This window comes from Echeneis naucrates, chromosome 19 (assembly GCF_900963305.1).
Source record: "Echeneis naucrates chromosome 19, fEcheNa1.1, whole genome shotgun sequence".
NCBI lineage: Eukaryota > Metazoa > Chordata > Actinopteri > Carangiformes > Echeneidae > Echeneis > Echeneis naucrates.
In genome coordinates, this window is record NC_042529.1 from 5,967,384 (window position 1) to 5,986,743 (window position 19,360).

The 19,360-nt window shown below is 40.8% G+C and overlaps 1 protein-coding gene across 1 annotated transcript in view; it reads left to right on the forward strand.

Moving 5' to 3' along the window:
• The first annotated feature begins 135 nt into the window (after positions 1–135).
• The window catches only part of adamts14 (ADAM metallopeptidase with thrombospondin type 1 motif, 14), a 32,613-nt gene continuing 13,388 nt past the window's right edge, over positions 136–19,360 (forward strand). The window contains exons 1-7 of the mRNA XM_029527473.1: positions 136–207; positions 331–490; positions 884–1,302; positions 9,839–9,995; positions 12,548–12,744; positions 16,709–16,792; positions 18,988–19,144. Of these exons, the coding sequence (XP_029383333.1) occupies positions 412–490; positions 884–1,302; positions 9,839–9,995; positions 12,548–12,744; positions 16,709–16,792; positions 18,988–19,144 (1,093 nt within the window). The 5' untranslated portion in view covers positions 136–207; positions 331–411. The remainder of the gene's footprint in view (positions 208–330; positions 491–883; positions 1,303–9,838; positions 9,996–12,547; positions 12,745–16,708; positions 16,793–18,987; positions 19,145–19,360) is intronic.

The following is a 19,360-nucleotide window of genomic DNA, read 5'->3' on the forward strand; positions in this document are numbered from 1 at the left end:
AGAAGTGGGCTACCTCCGTCAAACGTCCCGGGGAGTTGTCGTCATCAGCAGCCCAGATACCCCCACCCCACCCCCCCATCCACCCACCTCCACCCCCCGGCTCCCTAAATGGATGGGGCAGTCTTGGTCTCTGTAGTTCAGCACGGGCCAAAAGATTGGAAACAACTTGAACTGTCCGTCAGCGCGGCGTCCGCTCAGAAATGCCCGGTCTGTTCGCTGGAGCTGAACTCTGAAGACATTTCTCCTGCATTTCTGCTTTTTCTTTTCTTTTCTTTTCTTTTTATTTATTTTTTTCCCCTTTTCCTTTTCTTTTTTTTTTTTTTTTGTCAGGAGGAAGGACTCTTCTCAAAGTTTACAGCAGGCAGGAAAACTCAGCGCTGAAGTGGCAGCTCTCACACTGAAGCCCTCGCTATGGATTGTATGTATTTATTCATGTGCTTTTCTCTCACTCAAGTTTTTTTGGAGCACATTTTCGCCGCAGAAACACACGGTGAGTTGCACATTTATTTATTTATTCATTGTTGCTGTTTGCAGAAACACAGTGGAAAGCCTAAATGAAAAGAAAATAGACCATCTTTTTTTTTTTTTTTTTATTGATAAGTCAATGTACTGACAGCTTTATGGCAGAAAGTGAACAACACCCACAGAGCTGCTAGATACCCGAGGATGTCCACAGTATTTTTATTTACATTTTTACCTAGAACATCTTCCATTCATAAAGAGCGATACTTTGTTTTGCAGTATGTGTGTGAAGAACTTGGTATGGTACACACACACACAAACACACCCAAGTATATATTATATATATTTTATTTTTCAGTTGGAACTCATTTTCCATAGGTCTGTGAATGTGATTCTCACTTGGCACTATCTGTCCCATCAGAAAAACTCTCTGGAAAGTTAAGTGAATATGGTCTTATCGTGCCATTCAGCACAGACTCCCATGGCCGGTACATTTCTCACGTGGTGTCTGCTGGAAGTGGAAGTAAAGGTGGTGGTGGTGCTGCTGATGCAGCCTCAGACTTTGGCAGGAAAAGAAGGGTGGCCCGCAGCGCCCCCGAGATGCCCTCGGTCACCTCCTCCTCGACTCAGCACTTGTTTTTCAATGTCACTGTGTTTGGAAGAGAGCTGCACCTCCGCCTGAGGGCCAACAGGAGGCTGGTGGCTCCAGGAGCTTTTGTGGAATGGCAGGAAGACTTTGAGGAAAAGGCCAAGGAACGTATCCAGGGGTACTGTGTTTTCACCGGGGATGTGAGTGACATGCCGGAGGCCTCGGTGGCGATCAGCAACTGTGATGGACTGGTAAGTCATCAATGCACATCAAGTCCAATAGAGAGAAATGTAGCTGAAGGAAAGATGCATTTCCCTCTTTAGCACGGAGTCACACATGTGTTGGGTGTTATGTTTGGCATGCATTTATTCATGCCCATATTATATGACCAGTGCTAAAACATTTGTCTCATCCTCACAAAACACTTGAAAGGAATTCTCCACAGTGAATTCTGCATAGACTTGAGTGTCAAATTGAGTTAAATTAAATTGTATTCATATAGCATACCATTATGAGACATTATCACAGAGTACTTTTCATGTAAAACAGGTGTAAGTACTCTAAGAACCCCAGCAATCCTAACCATGAGTTAATAATGCAAATTTAGTTGCTTGACACCTGGATCCTGATCTTTGATTTTATTTATTTATTTATTTATTTATTTATTTTTTAGCTCCTTCCTCCTTTTTAAAGTCATTTTTCAAGTATTTGATATTTGAGACAAAATGTGTCCAGGCTATTGCTGTAATTAGCATTTGAATCCCAATTTATCTGGGACAAAATCCATTCTCCATCTCTCAGAAAAATCCGACATTCATTGTTGTATTCATGACATGGATGTTAACGTATTTGTAAAAGTTAAATCTGGTAATGATGTCAACATGAAAATGGCATTTTTCATACTGTCCAACGTAGCCAATGAGCCAGTAGACATGTCAGTAACAAAGTTAATGTACAAGGTAAACTAACCCAATAGTTCCAACTTCCTCATGAAATTATCTGTTATGTTGTAGGACACTTAACGCATCCCTTTTTAAAGAAAATCCATATTCTTGGATTTGTGTTAAACATCTCTACAGCCTACAGTTCTACAGTTCCAATTATGATGGTTTTCTTCAGTGCCCCAATTTGTCTCGAAACAGAGAAATGGAAACAGGAAACGGAGACAATATTGATGCAAAGAGACACAAAATCAATGACCAGTCACACCATCTGAAAGCAGGTGACAAACTGTCAAAACAATCTCCTTTGATATGTAAATCCAGGGAAAATCCATAAAGCTAAGCCAAATATTAATTTGGTACATTGAAAGCCTCAAAACAGATGTCTGGGATCTCTCGCTATACATTAGTGGGTAAGGCTAGGTTGTTTTCTTCTTCTGACATTTCTGGGTATCTACTTCCCCATATGGCACCCAGAGCATTGCTTCTTATGTCATCTAGTTTGCTGCTCTTTCTTTGAAAGGCCTGATGAACCAAATTGCATACTTTTTGCTTCCAGTAAAAGGTAGATTTCCGGTGAAATTATTGTATTTGAGGTCTGAGGCTTGTGTAGTGTGTGTGGGTGTGTGACACTGTGTCTGGAATGACGTGATGACCTTATCAAATGTCACTTCTCAAAGCTTTGAGCATCTGTGCTCATATATGTCATTGTTATTTTCGCAAACTCATCCTTGAAAAGACAGCCAGACAGAAATATCATCCATGCATTTCCTTGCATCAAAGCCAATGTAAATATTGACTTGTCTGTGCCTGCGGAGGGGAGAATTTGGAGGTGCTTAGACTGCTTGCAGGCAGAATTATTTAGTCTGAAGTACCTGCTTGATGTTGTAGTACATGGAGAAGATAATGTCTGATGAAAGGGCAAAATTTGAAAGGAATAAGGAGGTGAGTCGTGTACTGAGGCGGCCTCATGCGGGCCAAATCTCTGTGATCCTCCGACCAGCACACTGACTTTAACAGAGTTCTTTGTAGAGAACAGAAATGTACTGTATTAATTGATTGCAGCTATATATTCTTTTTCTTCCCATAGCCTGCATTCTTGGAAAGAAAGTAGTCAGACCTGAGGAGGAGTCTCACATTCATCACAGCTTCTCACCACTCTCTCAAATAATTAGATTTCCATAGTTAACATTGCTACAGTAAGTGTGAGTCCTCTGCAGTGGGCTTGCTTTGACTGAGATGATTCTTAAATAGTGATATCACCAGTAACAGATTATATTAACCAGGAAGATTTATGACATTCCAGGCGCATGATATTAAACATGCAGACAGTAAAGACTCCACTCTTTTTTTTTTTTTTTTTTTCCTTCCCCAGAGCTCTGCCAGTCTATCTGCTGAGTTTGCAAATAAATTGGATAGCAAACAGCTTGTTCACTTTCGGTTTCATTTTTATACAGTTCGTTTTTATTTGACCGACTTGCCAGCATATGCAGTACCTTCCTCTAATTCCTGCTGAACAGCAACAGCTGCTGGCTCCAGACGAGGAAGAGCTATTGTAGTGGAGCGATGAGTGATGGCCATGATTATCCTGGAGCTCCTCATGTGTTGGGAGTTAGTGCAGATGACGGGATGATTGAATTACATGTGTGATGGAAACACGAGTGCCAGATAACCACAGTCGGAAGAGCGCTATTTGTGTCCAACGGTGAAATAGAGTGAGAGACACCTAGCAACAACAGGCAGGAGGGGGTGAGTGGGTGGGGAGCAGTTTTCCATCCATTGGAGATGGAAATTGCTTGTATAAATTGTTCTATTCATGAATGTTTGTAGGAATCCTGTATAGCGCTGGTCCCAGTCCAGTATTCCAGTATCCTCTGGTGTTCCAGTTCGCTGCTGGCACAGAGATGAAGTCACTAAATTAAGAGCTCCATCAGAGGAAGGCTGACATCTCAGCCAATAAAGTGATTTACTTCCCCTCATGCTAATACTGACATTTTGTAGGTTCAACACATCTTTTTCATTCAAGCACACTACTACACTTATTTCTTCTTCTTCTACTACTACGACTACTAAAACTACAAGCTTTACTTCTTACAGAGTTTACTTAGCTACGACTATCAGCGATACCGCCAGCTCTGCACTGCTTTCTGATACAGCATTACTACAACTGCTATATGGATGATTGTATTAATTAAACAATGTCCAATATCTATCCTTTCAAACAGTATTTGTCTAAAAAAAACAGCAGCCCATTAATAGAAGCTTCGTAATCTACTCAAATTAAGTTCTCTACTTCGTGGATAAGTTTCTCCTCTTTGATTCCAGTCTCATTCAGATGAATATCAATGCTTAAAAGCCCAATTTTCTCTTCATTATCCTCATTTTGATCACCAGTTATTCATGCCTTTTGTGGCCCAGCACAGTGAGATGTGAAAGCCGATAATAAGAATCAACTGCTAATTCCCTCCCTCCCCCTCGCAAACTGTCTCATAGGATTGTTTCAAACCTGCGGCTCTGCTGAGCCCTGTTTATTGATCTTCTTGCGTTTTACCACACATGCTCTAACATTGTCAATATAAAGCGCTTGTGTCCTATATGGAATAATGTCCGAGGTCTTGTTTCCACCCTTTTGAGGGATAAATGGATCATATCATTGCAGTTCATACAGTGAAAAGCTCGACCTCGCAAAAGCCAGAGTGCATACCTTGAGCTCATCAGCTGACTGTGGATTATCTTTTACACGTACTCTCTCTCTGGCTCTCGTTTGTGGATCAGCAGAGTGTGCCTAGGGCCAAAATTACATGTTTCCAAACAATCTGCCACAAATTACAGATTAAGCTCCTGGTATGATGGCTGGACTTTGATTTTCTCGCTCGTTGCAGCTCAAACATCCGTGACCTGTGGCACTTGTTGCTATTTTTAGATTGTGTTTGTCCGTCATGCATCTCTGTCACATAAACTCAGTAAATAATGCAAAAAAAAAAAAAAAAAGATTACAATGTTTGAAGTCAATCCCAAATAAATACCGATGGTGTGTTGTCACTTTGTTTTCCCCTTTCATGTCTGAGTGTTGCAAAGAAAAAAAAAAAAAAACCCAAACTTCTCCTTTGCTATTCTTGTTCCCTTTTCAAATGTTCCCATTCATTTTCCCATTCATTGGTCTTCACAGCCCAGATGAGAGGAGATTGGATTTGTCACATTCATCTGAGACGTTATATTTTTCTCTGTGCGTTCAGAGCTTAAGGAACAGCAGTAACTGGTCTGAACCAGTGCTCTTTGCCCTTTTTTGATCCCTGGTCTTACCTCTCAGGCCACATAATACCCGACTGCCTGATTGCCTCAAGTTGTTTGGGTTGTGTGGGTATGCCTGCAAATACTACTCAGGGGTGAAAAATTTGCTGATAATTTTTTTTTTTTGGGGTTAAAAAAGACCTAAGAAGAAAAAAGATATTTCAAATTTCAGTTAGTATTTGACAAAAATCTGCCAAAAAAAGAGCACCTTTCTTTTTTTAACTAAGAAGAAAGCATGCCAGATATGTTAGTTAGAAACAATATAAAATAATTTTACCAACCAACCCTACACCCTCACCTGTTGAATGTAGATTATGCTTTTAATTCAGATTAAGTTTCAGCAGTGAAGTGATTTCGCCTTCGCTAATTTCTTTTGTTTATGCTGCACTGAACAGGTGACAGACCTTAATCCTAACCCAGCTGCTCAGAAGGCTCCCTGAAATTACATACAGTAAATATCCACCTTCAAAGTTGTTCTTACCAATGTGTGGAATTTAGTGCACTGGTGAGTTTAAGGGTTGGCTATATTTGCCTCTTTGTTTTGTATGGTGGTAGTGCTGGATGCCTCACTGCTTCGACTTCTGGGCGTTTTTCAGTGGAGAGGTTGGAGAAGCTGGTTGGTAACCTCATGCTGATATTGGTTTTATCAGCCAGCTGCAGCACTCATAATGACCAGAGTTGGATGCGTGCCAGCACACAACATTCATTTATTCATCTTCAACGGCTTACCTGTTTGCAGATCACGGGGGGTGCTGGAGCCAATCCCAGTTCACACTGGGCGAGGGCGGGGTCACCCTGGACAGGTCACTAGTTCATCACAGGGTCAACACACAGAGACCAACAACCACTCACACTCAGACCTACAGACAATTGAGAGTCACCTATTAACCCAAACATGCATGTCTTTGGACGGTGGGAGGAAACCCCTGCATCCATGGGGAACACATGCAAACTGTACACAGAAAGGCCGAACTGGCAACCTTTTTGTTGTGAGGTAACAGCGCCAACCACGATGCTGCCATGTTGCCCATTTCAATTCATTTAATTGTAATTTTGAAGTTGTATTTGGTACACGACCCCCAGTGATACTTTAGCGTTGATCAAAGTGGCAGATGAGCTGATCAGCTAACCCAACGTTCCTCTCCCTAAAGCTGCTATCACAGCTAAATATACGGATACAGTCCTGTGTCACATTCTACAGCAGGGCACATCTGTCTTCATGGGTTTGGCTTGGAAGGCCGCAGTCCAAACAGTTTGATATCTGTATGTAGCCTGACAGGAAGCTTTGCTGACAGTACAATAACATTTTTTTTTTTGTTCCTAAAGCCCAGCTTGATGTTGTCAAAATGCTTCTTTTGTCAGACCAGCCATTCAAGAATAGAAGATATACGACTGACAATAATATGATACAAAGATAGAAACACATCCTTGACTTTCAGAAGTATAAATCAACAAATCAGTAAATGATTAGCATTTTCTTAAAAAAAAAAATTACTATGACAGATGAATTTAATCACTTATGAATAATCCGTTACTTATTTAATCTTGAACTCATTGTTCTTTTGAGACACATCATGCGTATTAGATTCAAATGCATAGTAATATGACAATTTTCAGGTTTTATTACTCCTTTTTAGATAAAATATTTGCGCGGTGAAGCCATTTATAATACAGAAATGACCATAAAACTAAAATCTAATAATTTGTGTCTCGTCCCGTACTTGTGACAGAAGCCCACACTTTACTGTGCAGCATACATATGTTTACGTTTGGTTCCTCTGTAGGCCCTTCCAGATGCTGCTCTCCCCTCACAGACACGGCTTCTCTTTCCACCCACTGCTGAAATAAGAGACCACAGAGGAAGTATTCTAGCATGTCTTACTTGGCATTTCCTGGTCAGGGGCTGGACAGATTCTTTTGCTCCTCTTTGCCCTCACTGTCATATGTCTACCCTTAAGTTCATGGCTCTTGTGTTGTTGGTCCTGAGCAATGGCATGCTGAGGATTTTTTTTTTTTTTTTTTTTTTTTTTTTTTTTTCAGGCACGTTCTTGTTGCTGCACTGTATTTAGATTTCTTCTCGCAGCTGTAAATATACACATTCTTGCCAAAATCTTGTTGGTGTGCCTTCTTCATGTGTATAATGATAGACTGGATAGATTTTCTTTTCTCAGTAAGGAGTGGGAATATGAGAAATGAGATGAGAGAGATGTCATTTGCAGTGTATGTATACAGGCACCACTGTATATCCGCTCCACGTTGGTCCCATTGGATTATGTTATTCCTAAATTAACAAGGAAGTACAAGTCTTAACACGACTTGGATGTAACCTAATTATGACATTTTTATTGTTGACACATTCATTGTAATGTGGCAGGACACAAAATGGGTCAGCATTCCCTAAATCCATTTGATTTTCACACCATTAGTGCACTGAGACACTCTGCAATTGCATAAAAAGAAGGAAAGCACATGGCCTTTCTTTAGGGTCTGTGCGGGTTTTCTCTTGCATGTCTTGGGATGATCCTCCCACAGTCAAGAGACACATAGATTAGGTAAAGTGGTATGGATGTAAACTGGTGGCATTTCTGAGGTGGGGGGGGTGTAATGATTCTCCAGATCCTCGATTAAATTCACCGGTGATTTCAGGAGGGGCTTCAGTTTGGTTAATGTATCATCTACATCAGTGGTTCCCGTGGTGTCTCTTAACTGGCTGCAGATTCAAGTTAGAGGAGGTCCTGATGAGTCACCGCACTTCAAAATGTGTGTGTTTTTTCCACACATGACATTGTGGGTACATCCTCGATTCCGTCTTTCATTTTGAAGGTCGAATCGTGATGTCATTTCAATCGATATCCAATTTACAATCGAGATTGACATCCTTAGTCCGAGGTGAAAATCTGCCCCACCCCTAATGTGAGAGAAGTGATAGTCTCAACCTTTATGAAATAATGGACGAGAGGAACATGCAGTAACAGATGGCACCAGCAAATTTTTTACTAAGTATTTACGGGCTCCAGCAGAGAGCACGGAGTGGTCTTCCGTTCGCCCAGATGACGAAGCAGAGAGATATTGTACATTAAAGTCAATCCACCATAGATTGTGTGTTACATAAGCAATTATGTAACTTGGAAGAAAAAATTTTATATGAAAGAATCCAGCCAAATTTCAAACTTGTCTGGCCACATGGGGGCAGCTTTTAACACAACACTGATATATAATAAGCTTTCAGTTAACATGGTAGATTCATAATAAAAATTAAATCAGCATTCATGTAAAGTCATCCTTGTTTGTATGAAATTAAGTGGACTATTTGCTCTCTGTCGGCTAAGTTTTTGGTTTTGGTCTCTACCAACTTGATGTTTTGACTCTTAGCTGCTAAAAGCTGAGTTGTGTTGACCAGCTAGTTGACGATGGCCCCTGGCTGCTCTTCGGTGGTGAGTAGACGGTGTACAGTTATCTTTCAGCGTTCCAGCTTCTGTGGCTACATTGTTTTCACATCAATATGGTTTAATTTTTAAACTGGCAATTTGAGTCATCAGAGCTTTTTTCTAGTAGGTGCCAGCGTACTTTAACTAAAGACCTTTTTAATATTGCATACTAACATTACTCAGTAGGATTAACCGCTGAAGAAACTAAAATTGCATCACAGACTTTGTTTACCGAGATGTAGAAAGAAATAAAGGTGAAAAGAATACATCAAAAATGTGAGACATTTAAAAACAAAACCTATTTCATGGTATTTCAGGAAAAACAGAGGATATTTACAGTGTGGAAAATCAATGGCTGCAAAGTTTACACACGCTGATTAAATGTTTGCACATTATACCTTTGGTTGAATCCAATTCCAGTGTTTTGCTGAGTACATCCTCTTGTCAGTGAAGCCATACCTGCTATTATGCCACCAATGAAAAGGAAAAAACTATTTAATTGCAGTGTTTGTCACATTTCTGTTGACCTTTAATTGGACTGTGCTGTACACAATTCTTTTCAGTTGTTATACTTAATTAAAAACAAAGACTACCTAGCTGCCACTGCGTTTTTGACTCAGAGGAAGATTACAGTTTTCCTTTTTCACATGTTCAGTGAGCTTTGTAGAGTTTGGCATTAGGGGAGTGTGACAAGTGCTAGAGGTTGCTAACTGAAGTGAAGTGTGCCGACCTGCTCAACGAAAAGAAATTGTACGTTGGTGATAAATTGTAAAACTTTAATATAGCCTTTGAACTTTCAGATTGATATCATAGCTGGTAAGAGTTTCCTACAGAAGGGTTAACACTGAATTCATCAAAAAGGCCTAAAGTAGATGGAAACCTACAGCTGAATTGAGACATTGCTGCTCATCATCTTGTTCGGGGTGAAATCATAGTGACACTCAATAAATCTTGGTGAAGGTCTTGAAGGGCCCCAAATTGGCTCTACCTGCGTCATTCCCCAAATCCAGCCCTTTTCTAAAGCCTCCAATTGATCAGTCACACTGTAATTACTGGCTCCAGTGGAATTACTATCCTTTGAAGAAGGAGAAAGGGGGGCGCGCTAATTTGAATCCCTCTTTTTCCAGGCAGGTCTGATCCGGACAGATAATGGGGAATTTTTCATTGAGCCCCTCGAGAAAGGCCAGCAGGACGTGGAAGTGAAGGGGCGTGTCCACGTGGTCTACCGCAGGTCGGCCATCAAGCAGGAGACAGGCCAGCAGCGGGAGGACCTCCACAATGAAGGTAGGCAAGGAGAGGGAAGTGTGACGTCAGTGGAAACAAAAACCACTGTGTGGGTTTGTGTGTGTGTTTTGACTATATGTGAGCACATGCGGGAGTAAGTGTATGTGGGTAAGTGCACTGAAGGTTCACAAGAGCAGGGACTATAGAAAATCCACCAGGAGAGAAATTTGCCCTCAGGTTACAGCTTAAAGGAACAAATTGTCCCATAAAGGAGAGGTGGTTTGACAGGAGTGACATCAGGAGGGGGCTGTGGTGGACGGCAAAATCCATGACCTGTAGACCTGGTGGAAATCTAGATTATTTTAGGAACTGGAGAAGACCAAACCAGAGGTAAATGTAGAGTGAATATTGGACTTAAATTCATCATGTGGTCGGACCACAGTCACCTGACTCCAGATGGATGGCTGCAGAGGCTGCCTTGCTTGTTTGTTGACTGTCTAAATAGAAGGGTATTTGTAAACAAATTATGACTTTAGAAGGTGTTAAAACATATGCCAAAGTTGTAATCACAGCTTATTCTGTTGCCCACAGGTTGCAAAATATAAAAAACACAACTGCACCAACAGAGTAATGAGCAGCAGCTGCTGAACTTCAGCCTCAAATTGTGATCATAACTGCACCTTCCCTTATCTGTATGTAACCTGCTTATATCCTTATTTATCCCTTTGTATGGCCAGACTACATGTGTATTTTTTTTTTATATTACCTTTTATGACTGCATTTTGTTGTCTTAGTACATGTGTTTTGTGCGCTGTCAACAAAATCCAATCTGATGTAATCTAAAGATATTGATTTGAAGACTGAATTTAAACAAAAACCTAGACGCTCTCCTGTTAAATCACTTAACGCTGCAGCATACGGTGGATTCCTTAAACTCCACCTTGAAACCCTGTCACTGCTCTCTGGATATTAGCAGATGAGGTGGATGTGGAATGCAGGGCTCCAGTGGTAGTAGTGGGGACAGGGGAGGGAGGGGGAGCCACTGTGAAGGCGGCGGGGTGGGAGGGAGGGAGCGACTTTTCCATCACAGTCAAATGGCCAAATTCCCATTACGAATTGCACTTCCGTTCCGTCCTCGCTGCAATAATAGCCAGAGCATCTGGTGGAAGATTTTCACAGAAAACAGCACTTCACTTCCAATTGTCTGCAACAGTCAAACTGATATGGGTATTTTTGTTTCACTCCACAGCCGTCCAACTCATAGAGCCAATATAACAACTGTAATCAAGTCTCTCATTCATATTTTCCAAGATATCCTTCTAACATATATACGTTCTACATTCTTCTGTAAGGTAATGCAGCTGTTGGATGCTGGGTCTGCACTCAGCTGCAGAGCATTGAATTGTTGGGATTTATACCTTTCTCATCACTGTAGCTGATTGTAGTTGAGATTAATCTTTTTTTGGTCAAATATCTATTTTTCACATTGACATCTTTACGTTGAAATAAAAACATACTATTCATCAGTCACACTCTTATCTATATTTATGTGCAGAATACATTTTTGTTTCAGGAGATTTACCTGGAGCCAGTTGCAATTGGTTTCACAGACCACTAAAGCCATTTTTGCTTTTATTTCTCTACACTGAAAATACCTCGCCATAGGGATTTCATGCCATGAAAAAAATAATCTGTCATGTCTCTGTATGTGGCAGTCTTGTATAACTTCTTTACAAAAGATTGCAATAATTCATAGCTGCCAGATATAAGCTGGGTTTTTATGATGCATGGCTGTTTGAACAAGGCAGTTTATTACAGGACATGTTCATTGTGTCAGCACTTCCTATGATTACATGGAGCATATTATTACCTCCATCCAAGAGCTGATGCAAGGGTTGTTCATTTTCAATAGATCTGGTCTGCTGAAAATAATTGGTCTATATGTTGCACAACAGTCTATTAGCATGTGTTTTCATGCAGATCCAGGTGCAGACTTAGTTTATTGTGCAGCTTTGGTAGTGACTTGCTTCAATTGCTTTCTGTTTATTGCCCCTGTGGAGTTTGTCTCACACCATAGCATTAAAATTTTTAGTTTATCGAATGTGTTCCAAAATCCCCCCCTTTTCCTCAGACATCTGATCTCTCAAGAATTGTTTGTTTTAAATCCTTTTCAAAAAGGTGTTCTACATCTGACATACAAAACCTGAGATGGGTGACACACTGTGCAAAAATATCACACCTGCCAAAAACTGACGTGCTTTATGACATGAATGGATGTGGGTTGGAATTGGTGTGGCCTAGTCAAGAGCCTCTCTCTCTGAATGCCCATATAGTTTGTTTTTATGTGGAACAGAAAGGAATTAAATCTCTGAATGAGATTCATGGCGGGGAGGCTGTTTAGAGATTGAGTAGCTTAGAAAGTCCACATCCCCTTCAGAAACCCCAAAGGACGCCTCCTGCTCATCTGGGGGCTCAAGACAGAAATTAGTTTTATGTCAAGCTTGTCACAGACATATATTACTGCACAGAAGCCAAAATAAGAGAAGAACAAGAATATGTTCATCAGAGTCTCACCGTCAGTCTTTGTTTTATGTGCTGGTGATATTTTGCAGTGGCAGACTTGGGGATCGCAAACCTTCCAGTAGCTCTGGATGCCGTTGAACATAAACTGTCAGAGTCCGAGCGTAAGAGAAGGCATGCGAAGAAAGACGACTACAACATTGAAGTGCTGCTGGCTGTGGACGACTCTGTGGTGCGCTTCCACGGCAAGGAGCACGTCCAGAATTACGTTCTCACACTCATGAACATCGTAAGTCTGCATGCAAAAAATGCTAATCTGATTTCCACCACCCACTGCCTCTTTATGTAAACTTCCCAGATGACATCCAATTTTACTAATCTGCAGAGTATTTGGTATAAAACCATGAAGTTGTTTAAAAACAGCCATCACAACATCATAGGTTGTGCCAAAGGTCAAGACCGTAAACTGATCCTAACCCCAACCCAGGACAAATCCTTACAGGTGTTGAAATAACCTTCCTGCTAAGTTTGTGGATCCTGGTTCGTTTTATTCACCTGTAGAGACATTTTTTCCTCCTTGTCCTCCCTGACAACAAACCTTGCCACACTTCTCTTCAGACCCCCAATTTCTTTAGCTGCTCATGGATTACCACTGAGATGGGGGCTGGGAGGGCTTGGGGCTCTCAGTTCATTCATTACGGGTTCGACCAGCTCCTACCACCCTAATCTACTTACTGGACCCAAATCCTCCAAGTCAGATTTTCACAGGGTGCTGGTTTCACTCTGTAACAGTTACCATTTGGATCCTGCATGGTGGTCTGATTAGCTGCACTAGACCAATTAGAAAGTTGACTGGGAGCTGTGCAGGGCAGTCATGGAAAGCAGTGCCAGAAGTCCATTCAAACTGCCAAGCTCTGCTTAAATGGAGTAATGCGTTTATTAAATTAGGATGCTGCGCTCACATTTTGTCCACAAATGTCTTCAGCAGAAAGAAATATCAGATTTTTATTGAGCTTTGCTGATGACATGTTGTACCACAAAGTGGCTATGAGTGCGTGATCTTGTCAGTCTTTGGTTTCTGCCGGTCTCAGGCATTTTCAGGCCTCTTGTAGGAAAGTTGAATTTATTAAACTGAATGAACTATAAAGTGTAGTCAAGTAAAGCTACACCTTTATGCTTAAACTAAATAAATTCACAGTGGTAAAAAACAAGGGTCAAAACTCTTTAGTTCCACTTATAAGCCACAGGCTTGCTGTGTCTGAAAGAGCTCTGCCCGCTCAAATCCCTCTGAATCCCAGCTCCGTGGCTGCAGAATGTGTAGTACCACCTGGAGAAACTCTCCCTGAGGGATTGATTACTGAACATCCTGTCTGCGCGAAGCCAAGGTGACTGCCGAGGTGCCGGCAGCACAATGGCCATGTTGTTCGAGCACGGACTAGGTTTTTGTCCACATCGTTGTGATGCTGTACACAAGCCAGTGACACCTAGTGCCTGTAGCCCACAGCTGCTTCTCTCATTTCCATCCGGCTCTCTGTGCGCTCCTCCTGGCTTTGTAATTATCACTGCATGTGTGGGGTTAACCCACACATGCAGTTTTTTAAAGGTTCATTGCAAAGACCCGAGTTCTATCAGATAAAATATACAAACTCTATTTATTTATGAAACTCATCTTGAAACTTTTTGGAGGTTATTTTTTGATGCTATCCTCCAATTTTCAACAGTGTCCCTGTTTCAGGTCCAACATGTATGTAGGCCAGTATGGACCAGTCTAGGAATTTGAGCTCTTAACAAATCTGGGAGAATTTGGGGTCATTCGAGCGCTCTTTGCTGCATTTATTGACCTGAATAGGCTTCTGTGAATGGAATATTTGCTCAAATGCCTTGGGTGTAACCCCGCGTCCCAGAGCAAATTTGGAATCTATCCAAGATAGCCTTTCTTCTGTGACAGAGCTTTTGTTCTGCATGGTCATAATTTTTTTTTTTTTTTCCCCTGGAGAAAGATAACACTTGTCACAGTTTTAGAAAAGGAGTAACACTGTTGCTCTGGACCGTCTGGACGTGTCATTCCTTTTTAAAGCCTGAGCCTTGGAGGTAAGGCTCTGAGATTTACTCTTCATATTTGTTTAAAGGGCATTCAGAGATGAATTTAACAGTACCACCTCCTCTTAAATAAAAAAACAAAACAAAACATTATATACATTATATAGATGGTCATTCTCCAGGTATATCTGTTCGTATTGGTGCCAGCAGTGTTACGTTCACCAAACAGAGTAACGCTTGTGGGATTTACTTGCATATGCTTTCATTATCAGCAGCAGGAAATATTAGAGCTGATGGACAGGAATAACATCGCAGCTGCTGGGCAGTTCTGTCTATCTCATTAATGAAAACATTGGACTTCACCGTGGGGCTGTGGCTCATCATCCAGTGCCACCAATTAATCAGTGGCCTGTGGCAGATCAGTATTGTGTTATTGACAGGGCGAGAGGTGATCAAGGAAGTGCAATCAGTTTCTTTCTGCACTGATATTGTCCGGCACAAAGGTTTCATTTTGTGTAGATCTTTGCAGCTTGTTATGGGAGTAATAAAATAACAATCATTTTAATTTCAGCTGTAGCTTTGGATTACTCTTAAAACAACAAAATAATATGAAGAAATGCTAACAGGGTACACAGGTTAATGAAAACAACCCTTTAAACCACACCACACTGTAAAAATAATTTTTTTAAAGGGACAATGACTTGTTAATATCAATTGCCACAGACATGCCAATGGGGTTCCTGTTGATTTTTGGCATGGATCAAATTCGTTTTCATGGGTTTACTCACCAGATTTTGGACTTAAAGATGAGGTGATGGAGACAAAGAGCTGAAAGGTTTTGAAGTGACGAAAAACATCTGAAACACATGGTAAAAGTTATGAGGCAGTCATTGATTTTTTTTATTTTTTTTTTATAACCTGTTTCCCATTGCCTTCAGATTCAGACCTAGAGCTCTATCCGTCTTACTGTGTTCTCAGCCTGCAGTCATATTAATGTGATTTATATTAAACACCACATAGAAATAACAAGTGTGCCCATTTTCACTTAAAACTTAAGGAGCTAAAGGGAATAATATGTTGATCAATTCTGCATCGCGCACACACAAACACTCACACAGTGTCACCTCATATGTTTTAAACTTCCATCATGTAAAACATATTTTCTCACTCAGTAACAAGTTTTCATGTGGAGATACGTGAGGGTGGTTTTGGGGACTAAATGACTATATTCACCATCTGAGGAGTCGTCTGGTCTGTTTGGCTCTCTGTTAATTGTAATCCATAATTAGCGTGCCACTACTTAATGGCCCGCTGATTTATGCAGAGAGAAATATTCATCGCTTTTTCTCCTCTTAACAGCTACAACACAAAGCACTTGATTGACTGAGTTCATAGGACTGATGCGTAATGACTATTTGATTAAAAAAAAAGCAACGCACTGAAGTGGAAATTGGATTCAGGACTTGAGTGGGATCCATGTTTGGCCCTGGGTTAAGCATCTACATACCTCGGCGTTATTATAAAGCCAAATGGCAGTCGACACTTTTTCTGGGTCAGGCTTCATTGCAATTGCATAACAATGCTGGTTTCTCTGGGGGGTTGCCAATATCTTAATAGCATATTTCATCATGATTCCAAGCTTGTTATGAGAGATGAAGGGGAAAAAATGGTGAGACGGCTGCTGCTGGGACCTTCTGACTGGGAAATAAAATTACTACATGACAACAAGCAGAATTTATTCTCTCTAAAAATACCAGTCCCAACCAGCGTGGGAGCTCAGACGAATGGGAAAGTTGGATCTACCAATGTGTCTGTTCCTTCTTCTTCTTCTCTGACTGTGATCTAAAAAAAAAAAAAAAAAAATACTTACTTACTGCTGTGGTAAACGTGAGCTCACAGTCTTCTTTGTCATTCAACATATTTCTTAAAACCAAGCTGTCACATCTCTTGAAGTTTTTTTTTTTTTTTTTCCCCCCAGCACTTTAGCTTTGGGAAATTGTAAGTTAGAAAGTTAGAAATGAACCCAAAAATTCTGAATTTTTATTTATTTTTTTTACTGTTTGCGTTAATGTTCTGCCTTGAAGACAGACATTCATTTGATTGTCTCAGTGGATGTGCTCTGGAAGCTAAATTCTACTAGATGTTCTCTTTCACTTTGATCAAATGCAGCCTTCATCCTTCAGATCTGGGAAAAGCTGTCTGTTTCCTTTCAGGTTGATGAAATCTACCATGATGAGTCTTTGGGCACCAACATCAACATTGTCCTTGTCCGCATGATCATGGTTGGGTACCGACAGGTGAGCACGTTCTTATTTTCTCTGTGTGTTCATGTATTTTCAAACACCCTTCAAACTGGAGGTGTCTTGTCACAAAATCACCCTGTAATTTACATGAACAAAAATTTTATTTTTCACAATAAAAAAATAAATAAAATGGTTGGACATTTTGGGAAATATGGAAAGGGTATTACTGTGAACTGAACAAGCTAATTTGCCAAAATGCCCCTACTGTTTCTCTAAGATTGTCTTAAACAGTGCATTTGCATTTTTATGCAGTAGTTTAGCTGTAGTTTACTTTATGCAGGTTTTAGAAAATGGTGTGAAAGTGAGAATCCTGACATCAGACAACTTGGTAGGAGGCTGAAAATACCTGAGCTATGTTATCCTGTGCAGCGCACGCTTTGGTTGTGCCTCAGGAAGACGCCTTTGCACTCACCGTTGGATTGACAGGTGCAATTTTGGATGCAGCACTGAAAGAAAATCAACACAGAAAAAATAACGTGGAAAAATCCTAACCCAGTTACGATCAACACGAAAATGTATCAGCTGAAGCTTAGCTGAGGTGAATAATACTGATGTTCTGTGGACTGTACATTAGCTCACTCAGCAGCGACTGATATTCTACTTGTGTAATAGGAAATTATATGTTATACGGAGCACAAACACAGTTAAAAATTCCCATCTGGTTATCATTATAATGACATGTTCTGTGGTTGCTTGATTTAATTATCCACATTACCATACAGCTGAGAAGGGACATTTGGTCATTTAATATACGTTTGTATAATATTTGCAAATTGTTCTACCGTATGCACGGAAGAATTAACCTCTGTCTCTCCACGCTGCTACTTGATGTCACTTTAGATATTTGCAGGCTGCCAAATATCCTAACCATTCTGCACATGCTGGCAAACATCAGCACATTGTTTGCTTTGTTCATATGTCCGTCTGCCCTAAACAACACAAAGACTGACTGACACTGTCTGGCTTTGGCGTTTGCCTTCTCTGGTCTGGTTGCCACAGCAGAATGGATTTTGTTTACACTGCTCCAATTAGGTGAGCTGAAACGTGTGTGTGTCAGCCCTGTTTGCAGCACACACTGGGAGGAGACAGACAAATGTTTTGCCAGCTCCCTTGGATGCTTTCTATTCTCCTCTTCTTGTCATCGGCGTATGAGCAGTCTTCTTGTTGTCAATCACCACTCCATTTCATCCTTGACTTTAGTCTGTTGTCCAGTTAGATGGATTTTTGGAGACAAAACAGAAGAACAGTTCCACTTCTTATTTGTTATGCTATTTCTAGCATACCAGTCTCCACTTGGAAGTCATCTGTCTGCAGCTGTAATTCAACTGAGACAGCCCATTTCATTTTGGAAATACACACACACACACACACACACACACACACACACACACACACACACACACACACACACACACACACACGTGGCAGGTTTTTTATGTTCAAATTGCAAATCTGTCATTTGTGGAGCAAAAAAAAAAAAAAAGTAAGTCTTCTCTCTGTATTTTTTAGGAATTTAAATTATGCACACACAATTTAAATAAAATGCAATTGAATCTGAAATGAGGAATTTATTTAATTTCTAATGCTAATGCCATGCAGCCTGCTGATACTCACAAATCCAATGGGCACTTCAGCCTTCAGAGAAAGGGAAGTTTAAAACCCCTGGGATTCACAAATCACTAATTTATCTCTATTGACTTGAAGTGAACAACTAATAATTGAGTTACATAGAGGCAATGATAATTAATCATGCATTACACTGATGAATAATTACTAAGTTTTCAAAGTTTTAATTTAGCTGCCACACATTTTGGAAAGACGCAGGGGCTCTGTTCAAAGCACGCTTTGAACAGCTTCTACATTTTAATTTCACATGGTAATTAAACTTCTAGGTTTTTAAACTAATCAGTTTTATTCTGAAGGGTTCCATGAGTTTATATCGGACTCATGAGCACAGACAGAAGCAGGGCTAGACATTTGAGGAATTCAGACACACATATTAATTTCATCTTTACTGCTCCATTGTATCAGAAGATTGGTATAGCCTGGACATATCGAAATTAGCTGAAGTGATATCTCCCTCCATTATTCATAAAAGTACAGTCCTAATGACATGTTTGTCTCTCTTCAAACGATCTATTCAAATATGGATTGGTAAATCACTCTCCTCGTTCCTTGTGTGTCTGCAGTCCATAAGCCTGATTGAGCGTGGCAACCCATCACGCAGCCTGGAGCAGGTGTGCCGATGGGCCAACACGCAGCAGCGGCGTGACCCCGAGCACGCCGAGTACCACGACCACGCCATCTTCCTCACAAGGCAAGATTTTGGTCCCGCAGGTATGCAAGGTACTGTATTTTTCTCGATCGAGGCCTGTGCAGACTGAGTGCTGATATCTGCTTCCAATCACAAAAGGGGTTGGCTTCAAGTCTTGCCCAGGTAAGGTCAATGGAAACCAAAAAGTGGAGGCTGCAGCTGCAAGTCACAATCCCAAAGCCTTTCTGTAATTACTGACACACAACAATAATTACTAAGTAGCCTTCCACAACCTTGCTGACTTGACA